This window comes from Canis lupus, chromosome 20 (assembly GCF_048164855.1).
Source record: "Canis lupus baileyi chromosome 20, mCanLup2.hap1, whole genome shotgun sequence".
Lineage (NCBI taxonomy): Eukaryota > Metazoa > Chordata > Mammalia > Carnivora > Canidae > Canis > Canis lupus.
Window position 1 is genome coordinate 45,411,058 of NC_132857.1, and position 20,516 is coordinate 45,431,573.

At 36.7% G+C, this 20,516-nt stretch overlaps 1 protein-coding gene across 1 annotated transcript in view; it reads left to right on the forward strand.

The window, feature by feature from the left end:
- The window catches only part of THSD7B (thrombospondin type 1 domain containing 7B), a 725,689-nt gene that overhangs the window by 660,443 nt on the left and 44,730 nt on the right, over positions 1-20,516 (forward strand). The window contains exon 17 of the mRNA XM_072789046.1: positions 19,140-19,281. Coding sequence (XP_072645147.1) covers positions 19,140-19,281 — 142 coding nt within the window. The remainder of the gene's footprint in view (positions 1-19,139; positions 19,282-20,516) is intronic.

A 20,516-nucleotide genomic window follows, 5' to 3' on the forward strand; every position in this document is an offset into this window, starting at 1 on the left:
GTTCTGAGGTTCAGTGAGTATCTTTATGACCATTACTTTGGATTATTCATCAGACATAATGTTTATTTGTTTCACTTAGCCTTTTGGCTGTGATTTTGTCTATTCTTTCATTTGGCAAATCTTCTTTCTCATTTTGTCTCTCTGTGTTGTTTCTATGTATTAGGGAGGTCAACTATGTCTCCTTGTCTTAAAAGTTGTGTCCTTGGGATCCCTGGGTGGCGCAGTGGTTTGGCACCTGCCTTTGGCCCAGGGCGCGATCCTGGAGACCCGGGATCGAATCCCACATTGGGCTCCCTGCATGGAGCCTGCTTCTCCCTCTGCCTGTGTCTCTGCTTCTCTCTCTCTGTGACTATCATAAATAAATAAAAATTTAAAAAAAAGAAGTTTCTCATTAAAAAAAAAAAAAAAAAAGTTGTGTCCTTGTTAGAAGAGCTACCGTGGTGCTCTGTAGTGTAATTCCTTCTACTCACTAGAACCAAGTACTCCAAGGGTGTTTTACATGAGTGGTGTGTATGTCCTGCTTCTGTGCCTGAGCCACATTTGTCTTCAGCCCAGTTAGCTCCAATGATATACTGCCTGCTGTGAGCATGCTGGGCTTTTTGGTCCCTGAGCTATTGAGGGGCTTATCTGAGGCCTAGATAGGTTCATAGGTAGACAGAGGCAGCAATCAGGTTAGCTATCTGCAATTAGCCTTTCTTCAAGCCCCACAGAGGCTTTAATTGGTGGATAGGGCTGCAGTCAGACTAGGGCTCTGCATTCAGCCTCTCTGCTACAATTGAAAGTGTATCCAATGCCCAGGCTTTCTACCTGTACTGTCAACTGAAAGGCTTGGCTGCTGGAACTGCATGTGCACTGGTTTATGGATTATCTATCTCTCCTTCTCCCAAGGGCAGGAGGTACTTTCTTTGGCACAAATCCCTGCCTAGTGTGGAGGCTGATCCTCTCGTTTCTCTGGGCTTGTGGTGTCCCTTCTATTTGTGGTTAGTCTCAAGTGGGATTTGGTTCACAACCACATCTCTGCCCCTCCAACCCTTTCCAATGTGTCCTTTTCTCTATGATTAACTGTAGAGGTCTCTTCTACCAGTCTTCAGGCCACTTTCAGAGTTACTTATTCAGTTGTAGCTGTTATCTCAATGTATTGTTCATAGGTATTCTTTTATTCCTCACTTTTGGGAAGTTTTCACCCATTACTTTAAAAATAGACTTTCTGTATCTTTTTCTCCCTCTTTTTCTGGGATTCTCATAATGCATACATTGAATCTTTTGATATTGTCTCATAAGTATCATAGGCTTTTTTCACTCTTTCATTTTTATTTCTTTTTTTCCCTCTGACTTTTTGATTTCAATTGACTTATCTTCAGGTCCACTATTTCTTCCTTCTACTTTGTCAAGTCCCCTGTTAAAACTATTCAGTTTTTCAGTTCAGTCATTGAATTTTTCAGCTTTGGGAAGTGTGTGTGTGTGTGTGTGTGTGTGTGTGTGTGTGTGTGTGTGTGATGGTTTCTATTTGTTTACTGAACTTCTCATTTTGTTTATTCATTGTTTCCCCAAATTTGTTTAGTTGTTTATGCATTTGTTGAACTTGAGAGGATTATTCTGAATTATTTGTAGACAGTTCATTGATCTTCATTTCTTTAGAATTAGGTATTGGGTCTTTATTAGTTTCCTTTGGTAGTCTCAGGTTTATCTGGATATTCTTTATGATCCTTGTATTCTTACGTTGGTAACTACAATTGAGGAAGTGGCCTCCTTGTCCAGCCTTTATAGTTTCCCTTTAGCAGGACAAGACCTTTTCCTTTCAGATCAGTTTACTTTTCTGAATAGGTTACCTGGTAATGTCTGTGGCAGGTGACACTTACTGTGTGGTCTTTAGTTGAGTGAGGTTGTTGTCTATGCTCTGAGGTTGGGGAGTGCTGCCGGGTTCCACATTCAATTGGGACCACTCACTCGGCTCACTGATGAAGCAGGGCTGGTGGTTGAGCTCCACCATTAGGTAGAGCCACTCTCTGAATTCTGCAATCTTCTCTGGTTGTACAGGGTCATAGGCTATGCGCCATGACAGGGCAGTACTATTTGTTGGATTCCACAGTTTAGTACGATTGCTAGCTGAGCTCCTTCCCTGAATGAGACCGTAGTTGCATTCAGCAATCAGACTGTAGCATGTACCCTTTTGCCAGTTGAGGCTGTATGCTGAGCTCCACAGTGAGGCACTACTATAGGCTGGGCTCTGAGACTGTCCATGGTCACTGTCAGCCTCCCTGCTCAGGCAGGGCTGGAGGCCCTTCTCAATCATTGTGCGGGGCTACTAATTCGGTCTTTTCTCCAGGCTAGCTACTGGATGAGCTTCATGGCTAATCAAAGTCTCCAGCAAGGCTTCCTGAATAGGTAGGGCTAAAGGCTATGCTCATCAGTTGGCAGGGCTGCTGACATGCTTTATTATCCAGATAGGGCTGTAAAATAGGTTCCATAGCCAGGATAACTCATTGGCTGGGGATATAAACCAGAAAGAACTATTCACAAAGCTCCCTAGCCAAAGGTGGCCACCAGCTCAGTAACAAGTATAGGCAGAGACACTGACTGGCATTTCTGCTTGGACATCATTGCCGACAGAAATATAGGTTGTGAAGATCCATGTGCTTGTTGTTCTGAGCCCTGTCCCCCTTCTTCATCTCTACATAATCCCCTGTGGTATAGTTTGCTGACTCCCCACAGTGATTTTTACAAGGCAAAACCTAAGTTGGCCTTCAGAGAAGCATTCTGTAACAATGGGAAAGCATTCTGTAACCTTGAGCTCTCTTTTCTGCACTGTCAGCCTCCCTGTTCAAGCAGGACTGCTAATGTAAAAATATTAATTAATTTTTAAATATTAAATTTATATGAAATTACTGTGCTAAATTCAGTACTGCTAAAAACTCTTTCTGAAGAGGGACACCTGGGTGGCTCAAGTGATTGAGCCTTTCTGGCTCTTGATTTCAGCTCAGGTTGTGATCTCATGGGTGGTGGGATTGAGCCCCATGTCAAGCTCTGTGCATAGCGAGGAGTCTACTTGAAGATTCTCTCCTTCTGTCCCTCCCCACACTCATCTTTGCACTCTCTCTCAAATAGATAAATAAATCTTTAAAAAATTTTCTTTCTATAGGAAAAAGAATGTCTTTCCAGACTTTATGACTTTCTTTTCCTTATGATATTTCATCACTATCATGGCCTCTAAAATTCAAGTTCTCCTCTTGCTTTTCTATTCTTCCTTATTCAAAAATTATAATATTTAATTATAAGAAGACATAAAAATGCCACATCTGCACCTTTTATTGGTCAGTCTATCCAGTTTCTCCTTTCTGTATCTATCTTTTCATAGGAAATGGTATGAGAAGATTGTTATGGTGGGTTTCGTAAGGCATGGCATGCTTTCTATATATTTATAGCAATCTGGCCAACTAAGTACCTCTAAGGCAGACACATTCTAACAACCAAGAAATAAACAGTTTCTCAAAGCAGTGAGAGTGGTATAATACAAAAAAAACGTTCCTGATTCCTAATACTTTTGTTGTCACGTTTGTATAATTTCAAATCAATTTGTTTAGCTTAAGACTTATTCAAATATTAATCCAGAACAATTTAGCGATTTATTATGTTGGCTTGGTATCGAAGTACTTTTTAACTTTATAACAAGATGAACTATATTTTATATATAGGCTAATATCCCTTTTTGCTATCCTTTAGGAGGATTCTTATTTTTAAAATATGTGTGTGTATATGTGTGTATGTTTATATATTTATACATATACACACATTTCTAGCAATGAAGATAAATACAGGTATAAGTATAGATCCATCATGATTTACTTATAAGTCATATTTATTACAAACTTTAGGTGAAAGTAGATGGCTACTTAATATTTTAATTATTAAGTATTAAGTATAAGCTCTAGGGAGCTTATACATTGCTTGGTACTTTTGCATATCTATATTACACTGTTCTGATCCTTAAAGAACCCAAAATCTCAGTGAAGAGAGTAAAGTTATTTATATGAGTGGCAAAAAGAGAAAATAATACAAAATAGTCAAATATATGTCAGTCTTTATATCTTAGTGTGGGATCACAAGAGGATGAGACTATTTTAATCCTAAGAGGGTGAGAAAGACTCCTAGTAAAAGTCATATATCTTGCAGGCATGATGAACACACAGGAAGTCCCTAAACACTGGCAAAAAGCATGAGAACATACTGGTTGGTATAGCATCCTCTAAGGACAGGCCAGAGCTGCCTTCCTGGAGTACAGTGGAGCTGTTAACAAACTGAGGGGATTCAGCTAAATGGAAACCAAGAACAAAACTTTAAATGGTGGATTAATGAATTACTTTTGAATTCACAGCATATAGAATTAATTAGTATGCATTTTGATAGCTGCATACTTCCTCAAAACTTCCATTTTAGATATTCCTTTAATTATATTTTATTTAAGTCTGTGTTCAAACATCATCTCTTGCTCATACAAGCAGATAAAACTTCTGAAAGCAAAATCTGATATCCTAGTTAAACAAACTCTGATGAGGTATCAGATGCTGCTGGCTTTATCTCAACTTGTATTTATCTTACATTGAAATAAAATCAGATTCATAAAAGTACTTACAAATTGAGTTAATGTGAGAGTTGTGCTGGAGTCCCTAAGATGTATAGTTTATTTTCCTCCTTCCTTCTCTCTTCTGATTCTTCTTCTCCTCCTCCCCTTCACTTTCTCTTCCCCCTTCTCTTCCTTGTCCTCCTCTTCCTCTATTATTCCTCTTCCTCCTTCTTTCTCTTAAAACTTGGTGATAATGTGTAGTATTTTCTATGATCAAGTAACAGTGGATTGGTCGGTATTGTTTTTCTGTTACTATACATTTTACATTATTTTTAAGGGTTTGAACTAAATTAATAAAAGATGATTATGTATAAATTTCAGAGATGCTAGAGAATGTGCATTGCCATAGAAACAGTAGAAGAGTATAATAATATTTAATATTTACTCACTAGTTTCATCAATATGTAAGCTACAATGTAGCACTTCACACACACAAAAATATTTTGAAACTGGTATTTCTGGTAGCCCAGGGTTCAAAATCCATGGATATGAGGTAATGTGGTATGTGGTTTTGAAATTTTGTAGTATTAGTATATTGGAAGTAGCCAATATTAGGAGGTAATTTAAGAGTAAACCTCAGCACAACTTTGGAAAAGTTATAGTGGCAACTGTAAAAACAAGGTAAAATTTATGACACAATGATGCATATGTAGTTTCCCTCTGATTATTCTACATGTGCATGCACACACAAACAGTCACTAGAGAAAATACTAAGACAAACTACATTCTTCAGAATGTGTTGATGACTACTGAGGAAATCCAAAGTTAAAGAAATACTTATTGTAATTCTACACCTTAGCATACCTGATCTCACAAGCATATTATGAGGATTTGGGGACAGTTAGGATCATGTCTCTAATGGGAGATGAGGACACAAGACTAAGAGTACACATTTCCCAGAGTACAATAACTGGTAATGGTCCTAGTCAGTTACAAAAACTTTCTGATTCTTCCTTCTATTAATGATTAGTGTAAAACTTTGAGATAGATTTTAAAGTACAATTTAGCTCTTTAATCTTCATTAATAAATAAAGCTCTTTGCCCTCTTTGCTCTGCTCTTCCCTATTTGGACTCTTACTTTTGCAGAGAAATTGCAATGGGAATGACTTTGCTAATATAATACACTCTTTATTCTCATTGATAATAACCCTTAGTTTGAAAGAAATGAGCTGAAATTTTTGTTGGGCAACTTTTTACAATAGAGCATTGATGTAATTAATGCAACAAATGACTGTTGTCATGGACAATTGCATGATACATGGAGATAGATTGTTGTATACAATCTTTGTCATGGCATTTAGAATAATGGAATTCTGCCTATATTATCAAACACCTATAAAATTGAGTTATGATTCCCTGACTCTAGAACAATCTTTAGGCCTTGGAAGTCTCCAATGTCCACTAGACCTCAGGGCATGGTCTTTCATTGTTTGAAAATAAGTTTCTTTGTGTTTTGAATATATCAGTTATACCAAATAGCTGTCAAAGTCCTTTACTAATTCAAGAAAGTCCAGTGCAAAAAAGGGGGAAAAGCTTTGTTTTTTAAAAAGCAGGTGGTTGTCTGTAGATACCTTATCACTAAACAGAACATATCTGGGAATCTAGACCTTGGAAGAATTGGCTTCTAGTTCACTTTAAGTATTTGCTTAATGACAAGGAATGACTTGACCAATGGAAAAGAGAAGAAACAGAGAAGCTGTAGCATCATCAAGAACAAAAGACACAAAGTCAATGAAATGTTATGTTTCAAGTACATAATTCTATTTTACAGCTGTCAAAATTTATAAAAGAGAAATATTCTGCTCATGGAATTTTTGAATTAAGACCTACAAAGAGTACACGGTTGTGTCAGTTCCAATTTAATTACTTTAAATTGGGACTATACTGTTGAGTGGTGAGAGATTGAATTATTGGAATTGTAAACAGAGTATCTAGAGGTATATACTTCATTTTTTATATATATAACATTGTTATTTAGATCACTATACCTAGGGGTTCCTGAGGAAAATAAATGATAAAACATGAAAACCCTTGGTGATTTAGCATGGAACTCCCTCTTCTTATATCCCTCACTCCCTCTCATCCCTATTCCTGTCACCTCTTTCCCCCCCTCTTTTTTTCCCTTTTCTTCTTCATCTCAGTCTCCAACCTGTATGCATGTATATTTTTATAAAGAAGCCAGAAAGGCTCAGAATATTATTTTTGTCTTAATACAAGTAGATTCCAAATTAGACCAATGACCTAGAGTCTGCCAGATGGTACATTCTCTGGTCAGTAGCCAAATATGCTAAGAGATCCTCAGAACTTTGAAATATATCACTCTGCTACATCTGACAAATCTAGAATATGGGATCAGGAATAAAAGAGGAGTTTCTTTTTCATGCATTAGCAAAATTTCATCAAAGACAGTAGGTTCTTTATCTTTCAGGACACAAACAACTTTGTTAGTCTACATGTTTTGGCATGTGTTCCAGAACTATTCACTAATACAAGGAATCAAGTATTTACAGGATAGCTAGTGAACATTTACATTGGCTTCTACAGTAAGTTAGGATATGAGCATTTATTAGACAGTTATAACTGTTCAAAACCCACTAGAGATGCATTCACTTTAGTTTAAGGGTTGCACATTTCCCTATAAATGGCTTGTTGTGAATAATGTAAATGTGCGTCCCTGAGAATAAATTAAATACATTTGCTGCTATTGGTAATGTGTTAGAATAGTTGTGCCATAAATCACTTGAGCAGCATTTATAGATTACTATACTCTATCTAGGCCAAGCTTGTAAATATCTGTGTAATTCATAATTCAATGATTTGCAACCCACTAAAGAAAACCTTAGAGATTTTTCTCTTGTTTTTTCCCCCTCCTCTCATATGATAGCAACAAACATTTACCTCAAAGATATTCATTTTGAATGCTTTTATAAAGCTTTACTTTTTAATAGAAGCTAGATTTAATGTATAACAAGAAGAATCAACCAGAAGCCTATGGAGTGACTCTCACTGCTCCTGTAGGTGGGTCTTCACTCACATATCCTCTTCCCCTTTCCCTACCAAGCTTTCCTTTCCTGGAAGCCTCAGGAATTCTCTGCAGGCTTGTAGCCCCATGGAGTGACAATTTTCCAATGCCTTGAGTCTTCCTTTGTGCTCTATTTTCCTCCAGCTTCCTTTCTCCTTCCTCCTCCTTCTCCTACTTCTCCCTTACACACACACCCACAATCATGTAGGAACCAAGCAGACACATTTTATCTACTCCTATCTCCACCAATTTTATCATTTAGGATACATCAGAAGCAAAACGGGCATTCAGCTTTGGAAACAATATATAGACCATTGGTTTCAGTGTACCCTTGGAATCACTCTTCTAAGTAAAAGCAAATTCAAAACAAAGAAACAAATAAAAACAAACCATTGTTTCTCTATGTTAGCATTCTGTATGTAATTATATTGCATACGCTTATAGAATAGCATGATTAGCCCCCTTTAATTAGTGAGGAAAGTGAAAGGTTTAGGAGATTCATATCTGAGGTTGCAGGATCCGAGATTTGAAATTGAGCCTAGGGGATCCCTCAGTGGCTCAGCGGTTTAGCACCTGCCTTCAGCCCAGGGCGTGATCCTGGAGTCCTGGGATCGAGCCCTGCATCAGGCTCCCTGCATGGAGCCTGCTTCTATCTCTATGTCTCTGCCTCTCTCTGTGTCTCTCATGAATAAATAAATAAATAAAATCTTTTAAAAAAATGAAATTGAGCCTAATTCAAAAACCAGCATCTGTATTCTTTCAGCTTGGCCTATTTCTCTGTAACTATGGCAAGAGGTTCTTATCTTAACACTGGTCATGTCTGTTGAATAGAATGCTCCGGAACTTTGCCTCTGTGAACTGTGTTTGAGTTTCCAAAGTTACTAAGCAGCCTGTCCCCACCCCCAACACACACATTTACCTAAATTGCTTTCTTTTGCCTCTTTCTTATTGCATTGGACTTCTAACCTAAGAAAACACCATGCTGCTTGGAATACACTCCAAATTATCCTTTGTACATCTAAGTTTATGTCAATAGGGAGTTGAGAAACCTCACAATGGGGAATTCTGTTTATGCAGCTCCTCTCCTGTGCACCTACTGTCCCCAAAGACTCTGTGTTGGCAGTCATTAGCCCTCCTCATGCTCACTGACTCACATTCTAGAGTCTGACTGTCATCTATTTTGTGCTCCACCAATTTTCAATTTGTTTCTGGTGGCACTTGATTGACTGGCTCCAACCTTTGGGTAATTGGTGATGAGCTGGAACTTGATGCCTCTTAGTTTTCATCTAGATGATGTTTTGCTGAATCAACTGCTGCCTTGTGGCACAGTCCAGCATGAACCCCTCCCCTCACCAAGAACCCTGTGTGTTTGTAAAGTGCTTTTTGTTCTTCAGAGTACTCTTAAACTTACTTTATTGTCTTCATTGTGAATTATGTGGGGTAAATCAGTGAGTGAAGAAACAGACATAGAGAAATGACTTTTATTTCTAGAGGCAATGGCCTTAGTTTGCCAGGGCAGCAGGCTTCTCTTAATGCCTCTTTTGTAACCACAGTGTGCTAAAATCGGTTCTCAAAATCTTTCTATTTAGGATAGTTTTGACATAGGAACATCCACATCTTTGAACAGTGTACTTGGAAGATTTCAATCATCCATATAATGTAGAATGGGGCATGAAGACTAATTAGCCACTATTATAACTCTTCTTGCTATTGAATTAATATTGGTAAAACATTATTTATAGAGTGGGTATATAAAGTATTTGATATAATTATTGATATCCAAGAAGATAACAAAAGGGGGTATCAAGAATTTGGTTTCTGTTCTTTGTATTATACTGTGTCTATGACAGGTTGTTGACACTATTTGAAGCTCAATTTATCAATCTATAAAAGTGAGGATAATAATTACTCTTTAGAATATCAAATATGATTTTATGGGGATGAAAAGTATATCAAAAAATTAATAATATTAAAGATTTTAAGAGTGAGAGCCCAAATTTACTTGTAATATTTCCAATTGCTCACAGCTTTCTACAAGTAAGTAGTTTTCTCTAAGAGGTAACTGTAACTTTTCTTGTAATGAAAAGAACAACTATTTCAACTTTTTAAAATAGTGAAATGTAAAATTTAGTTTTTTGAAATGACTCAATTGCTCTCTTTGATCTATGTAGGAGCTGTCTTTACTGTCAATGATATTTCATTATTATGATGGCTATTATTAAAACCTTAGTATTAAAGTAGTGTGAATTAATGGTTTTGAACTTAGGTTTGTGATCTATATTCCATTTCACTTGGATTTCGATTTCATCCCAAATGTAGGTTTCATGTCTAAGTAGAAAAGGCCAGGTTTTCACTTTGAATTTTAAACATGTGTTTACAGTATGTGAAGGTTACCCTACAAATCCTTCTTTGTATCATTTCAATCCCCCAAGTTGGTAAAATGGAAAAAAAAATGTGAAAATATATCTACCCCTATGGTAGATATATTTTCAGCACTGATTGCCAGGGAAACTCTCCATAAAATGGCATGTCCGATCAGCTATAATGGACTGTCTCTTGGTGATGTTTCTATACACTTCAGATTTTTTAGAATTTATGTGTTCTCCAAATCTTAAGGTCCTTTCCCTGTTGATTATAATATTCATATCACCTTTAAAAGTATCTGTGAATAATTAGAAGTGAACTATATTTTCTTAAAGGGTATAATATGTTTGGCTAGATTAGATTTATCCTATCTCACTAGTATTCCTTAGTTCTTCATATTTATCTGTAGGGTTGTTGAAGTTTTAAAATAGTACACTTATTACGTGGTAGTAAAAGAAAAAATGGTAATTCTGAAATGGCAGATAAAAATACTATGAGATTTTTTTTTTTACCTTCAAATTAGTTTATAATTTCAGATTGTATAGAGACCAACTTCCTACCCCCTCACCCCCAGGGTTTTTTTTTTCCAGTTTTAGAAGACCCTCAGATAAAATGGGCTTTCTCAATTTGGTTGCATGTCTTATTTTCTAGACAGTAAATTCCATGTTGGAAGGCAAATGTTAGGTACACAGCAGTGTTGAGTAAACATTTGCAGAGAATAAGTTTGAAGTTTAGAAACAGCCTAGATACATTTGTATTCTCTTCTCTCCCTGTCTCTCTTCTTAACACTGACACTTTGAGAAAGTTATTTAACTAGAATAAATCAGGAAAATTAAAATAATCGTGCACAACTTAGAAGTTATAGTAAGGATTAATACATGTAAATCATTTAGCACAGTACCTAGCACAAAGTATATGTGTACAAAAATAAATTGCAAATATTATGCATTAGACCAATATTAAGTGGCCCTGTGTGATGAATGCTATGTTAGACCTTGGGATATAATGATGAACAGCACTTGTCCTCAAGTAACCTGCAGTCTAATGAGGAATACAGAAAATGTCTAGTCCATTTCAACAGAGTAGCAGCTGTTAAAAGAGAAAAAGCAAAGGTTGTCATGTCAGCATATATTGGCACATTATCTAACACCTGGGAGGAGCCCTGAAGTTTTCTAGGCAGAAAATAGACATATGGAAACCTCGGAGATGAGTAAGGGTTAGATAGGCAAAGTAGAGTAGATGATGGAGGGAGGAAATAGAAGACTCAATGTGAGCAAGAGCCCAGAGCAAAGGTATGACTGGAAAAAAATGAGCCCAGATCAGCTTCCCATGAGAGCACCTTCTGTGTTGTAAGCCCCATGTATAGAACTTAATAGCACTTTTCTTCTGCTGGCAGATCAAGTGGTTTTGGCTAACTGATAATCAGATTCTCCTAAGAGGAAAGGAGCCCAAGGATCTTGTGTGGGAGAAGACAGACAAAAGTGAAGAGTGAAGAATCCTAGACACGTTCTAGGGTGCATTATTTAGTCCCTTTTCTTTGGTTTATGGTGGGGACTGGGAATGGATGGTGATGCAAACATTAAAACAAATATCGCAGAATTGACTCTCTCTTAGTCTTCTGAGATCTGAAAAGGGGCTCTGCACTGCTGCACTGATGGCAGACACCACACTCTGTGCTGAGATTCTCATTGCCTGCACCTTCCTGGAGCCCATCACATACCTGGAATTGCACTGCAGTTAATTGCTTATGTTGGTTTGGCTTTTTATTTGGTTCTTGGACGGTTGGGGCTTAGAATGAAGAAAGAAAAGAGTCATATGGAAAAATAAGAGAAGGAAAGGAGAAAAAAGAAAAAGACAGGTAGAGAGAATGACATTGAGATTGAGTTTGTGTGCCCTCAATTCAAAAAGCAGTTGTTACCTAGGGATCCTCTAGGTGGCATATAATGTTATGACTGTATGTATGTATGTATGTATGTATGTATGTATGTATGTATACCTTCATACCTGGGTAGCTCAGTCAGTTAAACATCTGACTCTTGATTTTGGCTCAGGTCATGGTCGCAGGGTTGTGAGATCGACCCCCGTAACAGACTCCATGGATCCTGCTTAAGTCTGTCTTTCTCTCTCCCTCTCCCTATCTAATATATAGATAGAAATAGATATATATCCCTTTTTCTCTCTCTCCCATATATATATATATCTATATATATATATTACACACACATATTATATATAGATATTATATATCTTTCTAATATATATGATATATATTTATGTATAGATATATGCTATTTATAAAATATGTATATTTTATAAATATATGCTATGTATAATACATTTTATAAATATATGCTATATATAAAAATATTTTTAATATATATATATTTATATATATATATATATATATACCATTCAGTATGCATTCCCTAAGTATAGGGTATTCTCTAACATAATCATAATATAGTTAATAAGTTCAGGAAATATATTACCAGCAGTACTTGCAGTTAATCTGTGGGTCAGATTTCCAAGTTCTCATTGGTCCCAATAATGTCCTTTCTAACATTTATAGCCCTTTGATTTTAGTATATGTGCTGCCAATGCGAGCACTATAGCCCTATGATTACAAAACCCAGACCATACTGCATTTAATCTTTATATACCTTTGGTCTCTTTAATCTTTTCCTTTCATGATTTTTACATTTTTGAAGCATGTAGGCCATTATTTTGAGTTGTGTTTGGTCATTCTTCTTTCTTCATTCCCAAGCCCAATAATAATATAAACAGGTAACACCATTTCTACATAGAAATGGTGATTGGATAGGCCATACATACATCATTCATTTGTTCCAGGGCCTCTGATTGGGTTATAACTTTGTACCTTCACTATTCCTTAGTATTGTAAAATATCAACCAGAAGGACTATGTGGGGATGTCCCTGACTATTATAAAATCTTCACCCAAACATCCTAGCTAAGCAAAAATCTCCAGATATTTATGGGTCATCCTAACTTCCTCCAGCAATAGGCCAGCAAAGCTTTACCAGGAACATTATTTCATGCTGATGATATGATAGCTTTTGCCCCTGCTCTTGTCAGTTTCATTACACTGAGACGTGTGGTCTCCTCTTTCCAATTAACTCTCTAAATACGATGCAACAGCCCCTAGACTTTGAGCATCTTTCATGAACCGTGGTCTCCTCAAAGGCAGCAAGGCTTATTCACTGTCCTGTCCTTAGCTTGACTCATTCTTCAGCCTGGCTTCTCTTGCTTTTCGATTAGTTTATAAGCCATAGTTCCTTGTGTCTGTTCTCTCTCTCTCCTTTTCCATCTCTAATTACCATTGTCCATACTAAAATCTTCCCAGGTTTGGGATCCCTGGGTGGCGCAGCGGTTTGGCGCCTGCCTTTGGCCCAGGGCGTGATCCTGGAGACCCGGGATCGAATCCCACATCGGGCTCCCGGTGCATGGAGTCTGCTTCTCCCTCTGCCTGTGTCTCTGCCTCTCTCTCTCTCTCTGTGACTCTCATAAATAAATAAAAATTAAAAAAAAAATAAATAAAATCTTCCCAGGTTAAAATAAATAGCAGTCACAATAATCACAGTCACAGAACACCTCTCTGGTGCACTGTTTTACCCACTGTCCCCACCTCAACATACTAGACAAGTACTGCTATTTTACACATAGAACAGCTGAAAATACTGAAGAACAAATTAGCCCCCCTCAATTAAAATCTTGTCTTGAGCACCTACTATGAAATTGTTCTATTTCTTGAACTTCAATTTCATCATCTGTAAAAACGAGGATATTAGAAGTATACCTATATCAGTAGAAGTTGAAGGGCTTTATGCAGTAATCCCCATGTAATGTCAATGTTCATATTCTAAAATGTTACCTATTGCTATTTAGGTTTTAAGACAGCATCCAGAATATGATTTCAGTATCCACTGTTATCCCTTTAATCCCTCAAAAGACAAATAGAAGCTGTAAGAGGCTATTCTGCTATACATAGGATTAAATGCCTTGTTAGACTCCTCAAATCTGGAGTAAAGTATAGGAAGAAACAGAGCCTGCGTGTGTAGGGCCCAGGAATCCACCCTCTGTCCCTTCTGACTGACCAGTAACTTTAGTTTATGGTATTTTAATTTCTGATCATATTCGCTATGACATCATAGTAAGTATTCTTTTTTGTATGAAACTCTTAATCTGTATGAAGTACATTGATGAGTTCTTTGCACTTGCAAAATCCACAACTCTTTTAAGAATTCAGAATGCTTATGTTTGTTAATCTCATTAAACTCATTAAGTATCCTAAAGCCACCTCAGTAGGCAGAGGTTTGAAACGTATATCATTATTTCAAATGATAAACTTCAGGGGTTCATACTGATGACCTATAGGAGTTCTTTTAAATTCTACATTATATCTATATCTCCTTTTTTCTATACTAAGAATCACTTTTTCCAGGACACTGGATTTAAAAGAAACAGAATCTATCATAATTACACATTTTCTTTTTTCCATGTAACACAGAAAACATTCTCAGTATAACAATACTTCTACCACGAACATGAATACTTTAAAAAGTTAATTTTTTTCATTGACTCTTATTATTTATATTTGAATTTTATCTATTTCTTCATATAGATTCTGCATGTAAAGTTGGCTCACCACATGTCTTTGCATTGCATGTCTTCCCAGTCCTTTTGGATGTCTAAAACTCAGTAACCAGTAAATTCCTATGGAAAGACTCCTGGAAACATCATTCCTTGAGTTCTTGCATACTGTCAACAGTTTATGCATGGTCTTTTAATTGAAAGTCAGCTTTGCTGAATATAAAATCCTTGGGTCATGTTTGTTTGTTTTCTTTATATATCTTTATAATAACTCTTAATTTTTTATGGTATTAAGGTTTCTTGTCCAAAAGTCTAATGGCCAATCTTTTTTTTATCCTTTGTAAACCATCCTGGTATCTTGCCCAGATACAGAATCTTTTCTTCTTCTTTTTTTAAAGCTTAATACTTTTACTAGGGTATGTCTCAGTGAGTCTGAAGTGCCCTTTCAATAAGTAGTTTTGAGTCTTCCCTTTTTTCAAAGATTTTTAAATCTTTTTTTCAGTTCTGTTCTCTTGCTTAGGTTTTCTTCTTCATAAAATCTTATGTGCATGTGGCATCTGTTTTGACTGACTTTTCTCTTTGCTAGTTTTTCTCAAAAACTGTTCTCCCTTGTTAAATGTTTTTTTTATTTCATTTTTTCTTTTTGTTTTTCTTGAACAAAAACAATTTGTATATTTTTATTCTTGTATTTCTCCTAGTTTTATCTTTATTTCTGAAAATGACGTTTCTTTTATTTCTATTTACTGAGCTGAGTTCTATCACTAAAAGTCTATGTTTTTCCAATTCTTATTTATGATCACTCTTATCTTGTTCCATTTTCTAAATTCTGATTTGTTCACTTTGAAATAGCGGCTTTCATCCACTTTTTTATGCATGTCTTTCTACTATAGTTTTTTTTGGGGGGGATTATATTTTGACCTTTATTATCTTTTATCATAATACTGTTGTTTGGGATTTGAATTTGATAATTTTCTTTGCCTTTTTTTTTTTAGAAACCTGGGGAAAGAAAGGGAGAAAGGAGAGAAAGGGGGACAGGGAGAAGGAGAATCTTAAGCAGGCTCCATGCCCATTGCAGAGCCTGACTGAGATGGGGCTCAATTTTTTGACCTTGAGATCATGACCTAAGCCAAAATCCAGAGTGAGTCACCTAATCAACTGAACCACCTAGGCACCCTATTTTTTGTGTGTAAAATAAATTTTTTAAACTTTTAGGAGGGGGTGTATTTAAGGATTGTTTTTCCCTAATGTCATTTTCGTGGTCCAGGGCTTATTCATTCTTTCCCTCTTTTGTTTTTAGTGTTCAGAACTATAGCAACTTACTTTGTACTGTTTACTGGATCTTGTTTCCTTCCCCATTCATGTACTGGTCCTTCCTTTTCCTTCATTGCTAGTTTCCCTGTTTGACTCAATTTAGGACTCTTCTCAACCACTTATTTCAACTGTCTGGAAAAGGACAGTTGTTAATTTTGGTTGTTAATGTTAAGAGTTCATTCAACTCATACTCCATCAACACCCAAAACCTCTCCATGGACTCCTTATAGTCAGTCACCTGCTCTTAGAGTATACAAAATCCTCCTATACTCAAGTTTAATTTTATGGGTGCAAGGGAGTCACTTGAGGCTCTCAGGTGGATATCTGATTTAATTTTGACAGATGAAGGAATGCCTGGGTGGCTCAGTGGTTGAGTGTTTGCCTTTGGCTCATGGTGTGATCCCAGGGTTTTGGGATTGAGTCCCGCATCAGGCTCCCTACAGGGAGCCTACTTCTCCCTCTGCCTATGTCTCTGCCTCTCTCTCTGTGTCTCTCATGAATAAATAAATAAAATCTTTTTTAAAAAATAATTTTTACAGATGAATACAAATATTCAGGTCAGGCTCAAGGGTAAAGGCCATATTGCTAGAGAGAACAAAAGGTATGAAAACACAATGTCATAAGGAAAGATTGAACTTTAAGTGCTGGATTTCAAAGGTAATAAGCTAGAAAATCCAGTCTCATAAAGGGGGCTTGTTTACCAGAGATTAACTGGTTCTTATTGGTCATCTTTTTCCCTAGCAAATAAACTTTAGCTACATAACCTTGATCTTTATAATAAAACTGGTCTAAAGTAGACTTTGGGTTAGTTATCCGCACATCACTTTCTCTCTTCATTTAGGAAATTGACAATATGTCTTTATATCAATACTCTAGAGGAGAGGAGATCCAGGTTTGTATTTGAGGAATCTTGATCCAATAAAGAAATCATCCAGACATAAGCATCCTTTACCATTCTTTTTTATTTAGCCCCACTCCTTCCTTGTGACAAATTCATTACTTTATGAACTTCCTATAAATAGCTAATAGAAAGAAATAAGGAGAAAACATTAACCTATCTATCAGTCATTAGCAGTGGTAGGGCATTTTTTTTAAGTGGAACATAAAAATATTGCCTAAGATTAGGTTGGATTGTGTTTGTGGATTCCAGCCACCCACACTTTCCCCTATCTATTTCTATAGAGAGAAAATTAGTAAAGAGGTTAGCTGCGGTGTTGGTTTTCAATATATTAATTTCTAGAAAATAACTACCAATGTGTACATGACTATGAACAATGGGTTATGCTCAACTGAATATTTTAAAACCATATCCAGCAGAATTGGAGACTGATAGACTGAGGTCTGAGTGAGGAAATTCTTAAATGTCAAATTACACCTATGTCCCTATACCCTCTTCTCCCTCAGGTTTAGATGAGGAGCTAAGTAAGATATAGAGCATATGAGTAAATTGTTCAAGGTAGCATAACAATTTGATGTGTGCATGTGTTATTTTCTTTTTTGCTTTGATGGCTTAGACTAAGCAGGTATATAGATTCTAACAGTCAGTTGGTTCCAACATCAATTGATTTTTTTATAAGGTAGAAAATCAATTGAACACTAATCAGGGATATCTACCTATTTACCTTCGTTTTTTGTTCATTGGCAAATCACTTAAGCTCTTATTCCTTCTTATGAGAACAAATAATCAAATTAATTGGTGAACTTGTAATAAATTATTGGTAAGCATTTAGCATGGGATTCATTTGCAGATAATTAAGTATAATTACCTGATTTTGTTGGCCCTTTATCATACAGAGACAATTCGATACAATTAAAATGTAAAATTAGTTTACCAATATTGACAGATTATACAACTATAAAGTCACATGGATAAAAAATGTGTTTCTGTGGCTCCAAACATTTAAAATTAGAAGAAAAATTTTGTGGGCTTTTTCCGCATATTTCAGTGCAATCCAACATTATCATCTTGATTAACAGCCAAGATTCAGTTTACAGGTTGTGGTCTTGCTACAAAATCTGAAAAAGTAAAAGGAATAAAAATAAATGAAACATCCCGATGTAGAAATGATGATTTGATGACCTTAATTCAGAGACTTTTTATTTCTCCTGTGGTTTAAGCATCTATGTGCCTCTTTGGGGGTCTGGAATTGTGTTGTTGTGACCATACTTGATGATATCTATCAAACAATTATTGTATCAAATACATACCAAGATTTTTAGAGATTGACATGGAAAGTAGAAATCATGATCTATCATGCCCTCAAACAGTTTATAGGTAAAGGAAGGAGCCAGGGTAATAAAGAAAGAGTGGCAGTATTATTAGGGCAGGTGTAGCATATCTTCAGAAACAGCTCTTATAAGTAATTCCTGAGCATGGGTGGAGAGTTTCTCAGGAAGGAGGAGAAGAATTTATCTTTATGGAAAGAAAGAGTGTCCGTGATGAAGCCTTGATTAGAGTTCTGAAGGGGAGGAAGGGGAGGATTTAGGACAGTTGAAAGATTATTCTAGTGGGTGAGGGGGGGCTTGAAGGTTCACCATGGGTAGAGGGGCTGGATGAAATATGGCAGGGAGGTTTACCTGGCTCAAGGGCATTATATGAACGGGGCTGTAAGAGGACCCTTGGGCAAAGTGATATTTGCAAGAGGCCTTTGAAGTTCACATTTATATATTTGTTTTCCTAAAAGGGCAGTATTATGTGCAGTGGCTCATCCCCTGTGGATCAGACCTCTCAAGAGAAAGTTCTGGTATATTTTCAATATTGATTTTATAATTATCTCTATATACCTGTTCTAGGGTTTTAAAAATGATTTTCTCATTAAAATGTTCTGTGTGATTATTTCTATTGGGCTAGACTCTCTGAGGCACAGGGACATGGTCTTCTTTTTTTCATTTATTCAAACATTCACAGAGTGTGGAGCACAGAGTATGTTTAATTGATGAAAATAGTCTCTATGTGCCTAATTCTATGTGGGAGATGGAAATGTAGCCTTCACCGTAGCATAGAAAAAGAAAAAGCTGTCAGGAGGGCAAAACAAACAAAAAAATAATTTATACTGAATCACAAAATGGTTTTATTTTCTAAACACTATGTTTAACATTCTCAGTTGTCTTTTCCCTATAGCTGTTATACGTTATTATACAGATAATCATATATAATTTACCAACTAAGTCTGGGTCCATTCTAACTCGGCCTGCTGTTTTATTTTCATAGTCATGTGATCCTCACTCAATGCAGAGAAGAACCCGCCATCTGCTAAGGCCCCCACTGAATTCAAGGACATGTGCTGAAGACTCACAGGTGCGGCCTTGCCTCCTCAATGAAAATTGCTTCCAGTTCCAGTACAATCTAACAGGTACAGTTGAAATCCACAGCCGTGCCATTTCCCCTGCACACTGACTAATGGGAGAATGTGTGTGTATGTTTTCATTCTTGGGATTAAGGTCTGACAGGATGTGAGAGTGTATTGCACGGAAAGGCTGAGGATTTGACATTTCCAGTGTCCCTTCACAAAAGAAATGCCCACTTTTGACATGGAGGTTCAGAAAAGCCACCTGGAATCTCTGAATTCCAAGATACTTAGAAAGACTTGGCAAAGTTTCAGAATAGAACTGAATTAAGCCATGATAAACTGAAACAAGAAAAATAAGCAGCAGGGCATAATTTACCATTTAGAGAAGAATGTAGTCATGCTGTCATAGCGTTTAGCTCTTTCATGGCCCTTATTATTTCAAGAAATTCAGGCTTGTGATGTACTTTGCTCTATGGTTCTCAATGAGAATAAATGGTAGACCTGAGTGGACAGGGATATTTTAGAGGCACCAGGAAATCCCATACACTTCATTATTCAGCCACTGCTCAGGATTTTTCTGTTTACCACAGTGCGTAATACCACAGACTGTTTAGTTTCATTGACTTGCAACCTGCCATTCCCTGCAGTAGCCGATATACAAAATGCCACCAAATGTAGAACCATGTTAAGTCTCATAATTGAATTCGGTGCTGACAACCAAACTGTCACATGCCTGCAGACACCAAGCAATAACCTCTTCAATTCCCTACTGAGGTCACAGTGGCACCACTGAGATTTCTCACATAGAAAACTTCATAGTGAATTCTAGGGGGCAATTTGATTGTCTTTATTGATGAAAGATGATCTAGTGTATTGACCTTTTTGTCTAGTTAAACGTGCTTCAGATCCTTGATTTTCATAGTAATTTTTTTAGAAATACAGTACAATTTGCTTTCCTGGAAGAACATATCTGTTAAATGCTGATTTTTATGGGGCTCCTGGGTAGCACAGTCCGTTAAGTGACCAACTTTTGATTTCCTCTGAGGTTGTGATCTTGGGGTCACGAGATAAAGCCCTGTGTTGGGTGGGGGGGCTCAGCAGGGAGACTGCTTCTCTCCCTCCCTCTGCCCTTCCTCCACTAGCACACAAGTACTTGCCCTCACGTGCATTCTCTCTCCCTCTCTCTCTCAAAAAAATAAAATAATATAGTTATTGTATATGTTTACTATTCCTGTTACATCACAGATCACTTATCCAACATGGAACATGTCTTTAAAGAGGTTCTCAATGTTTATCAT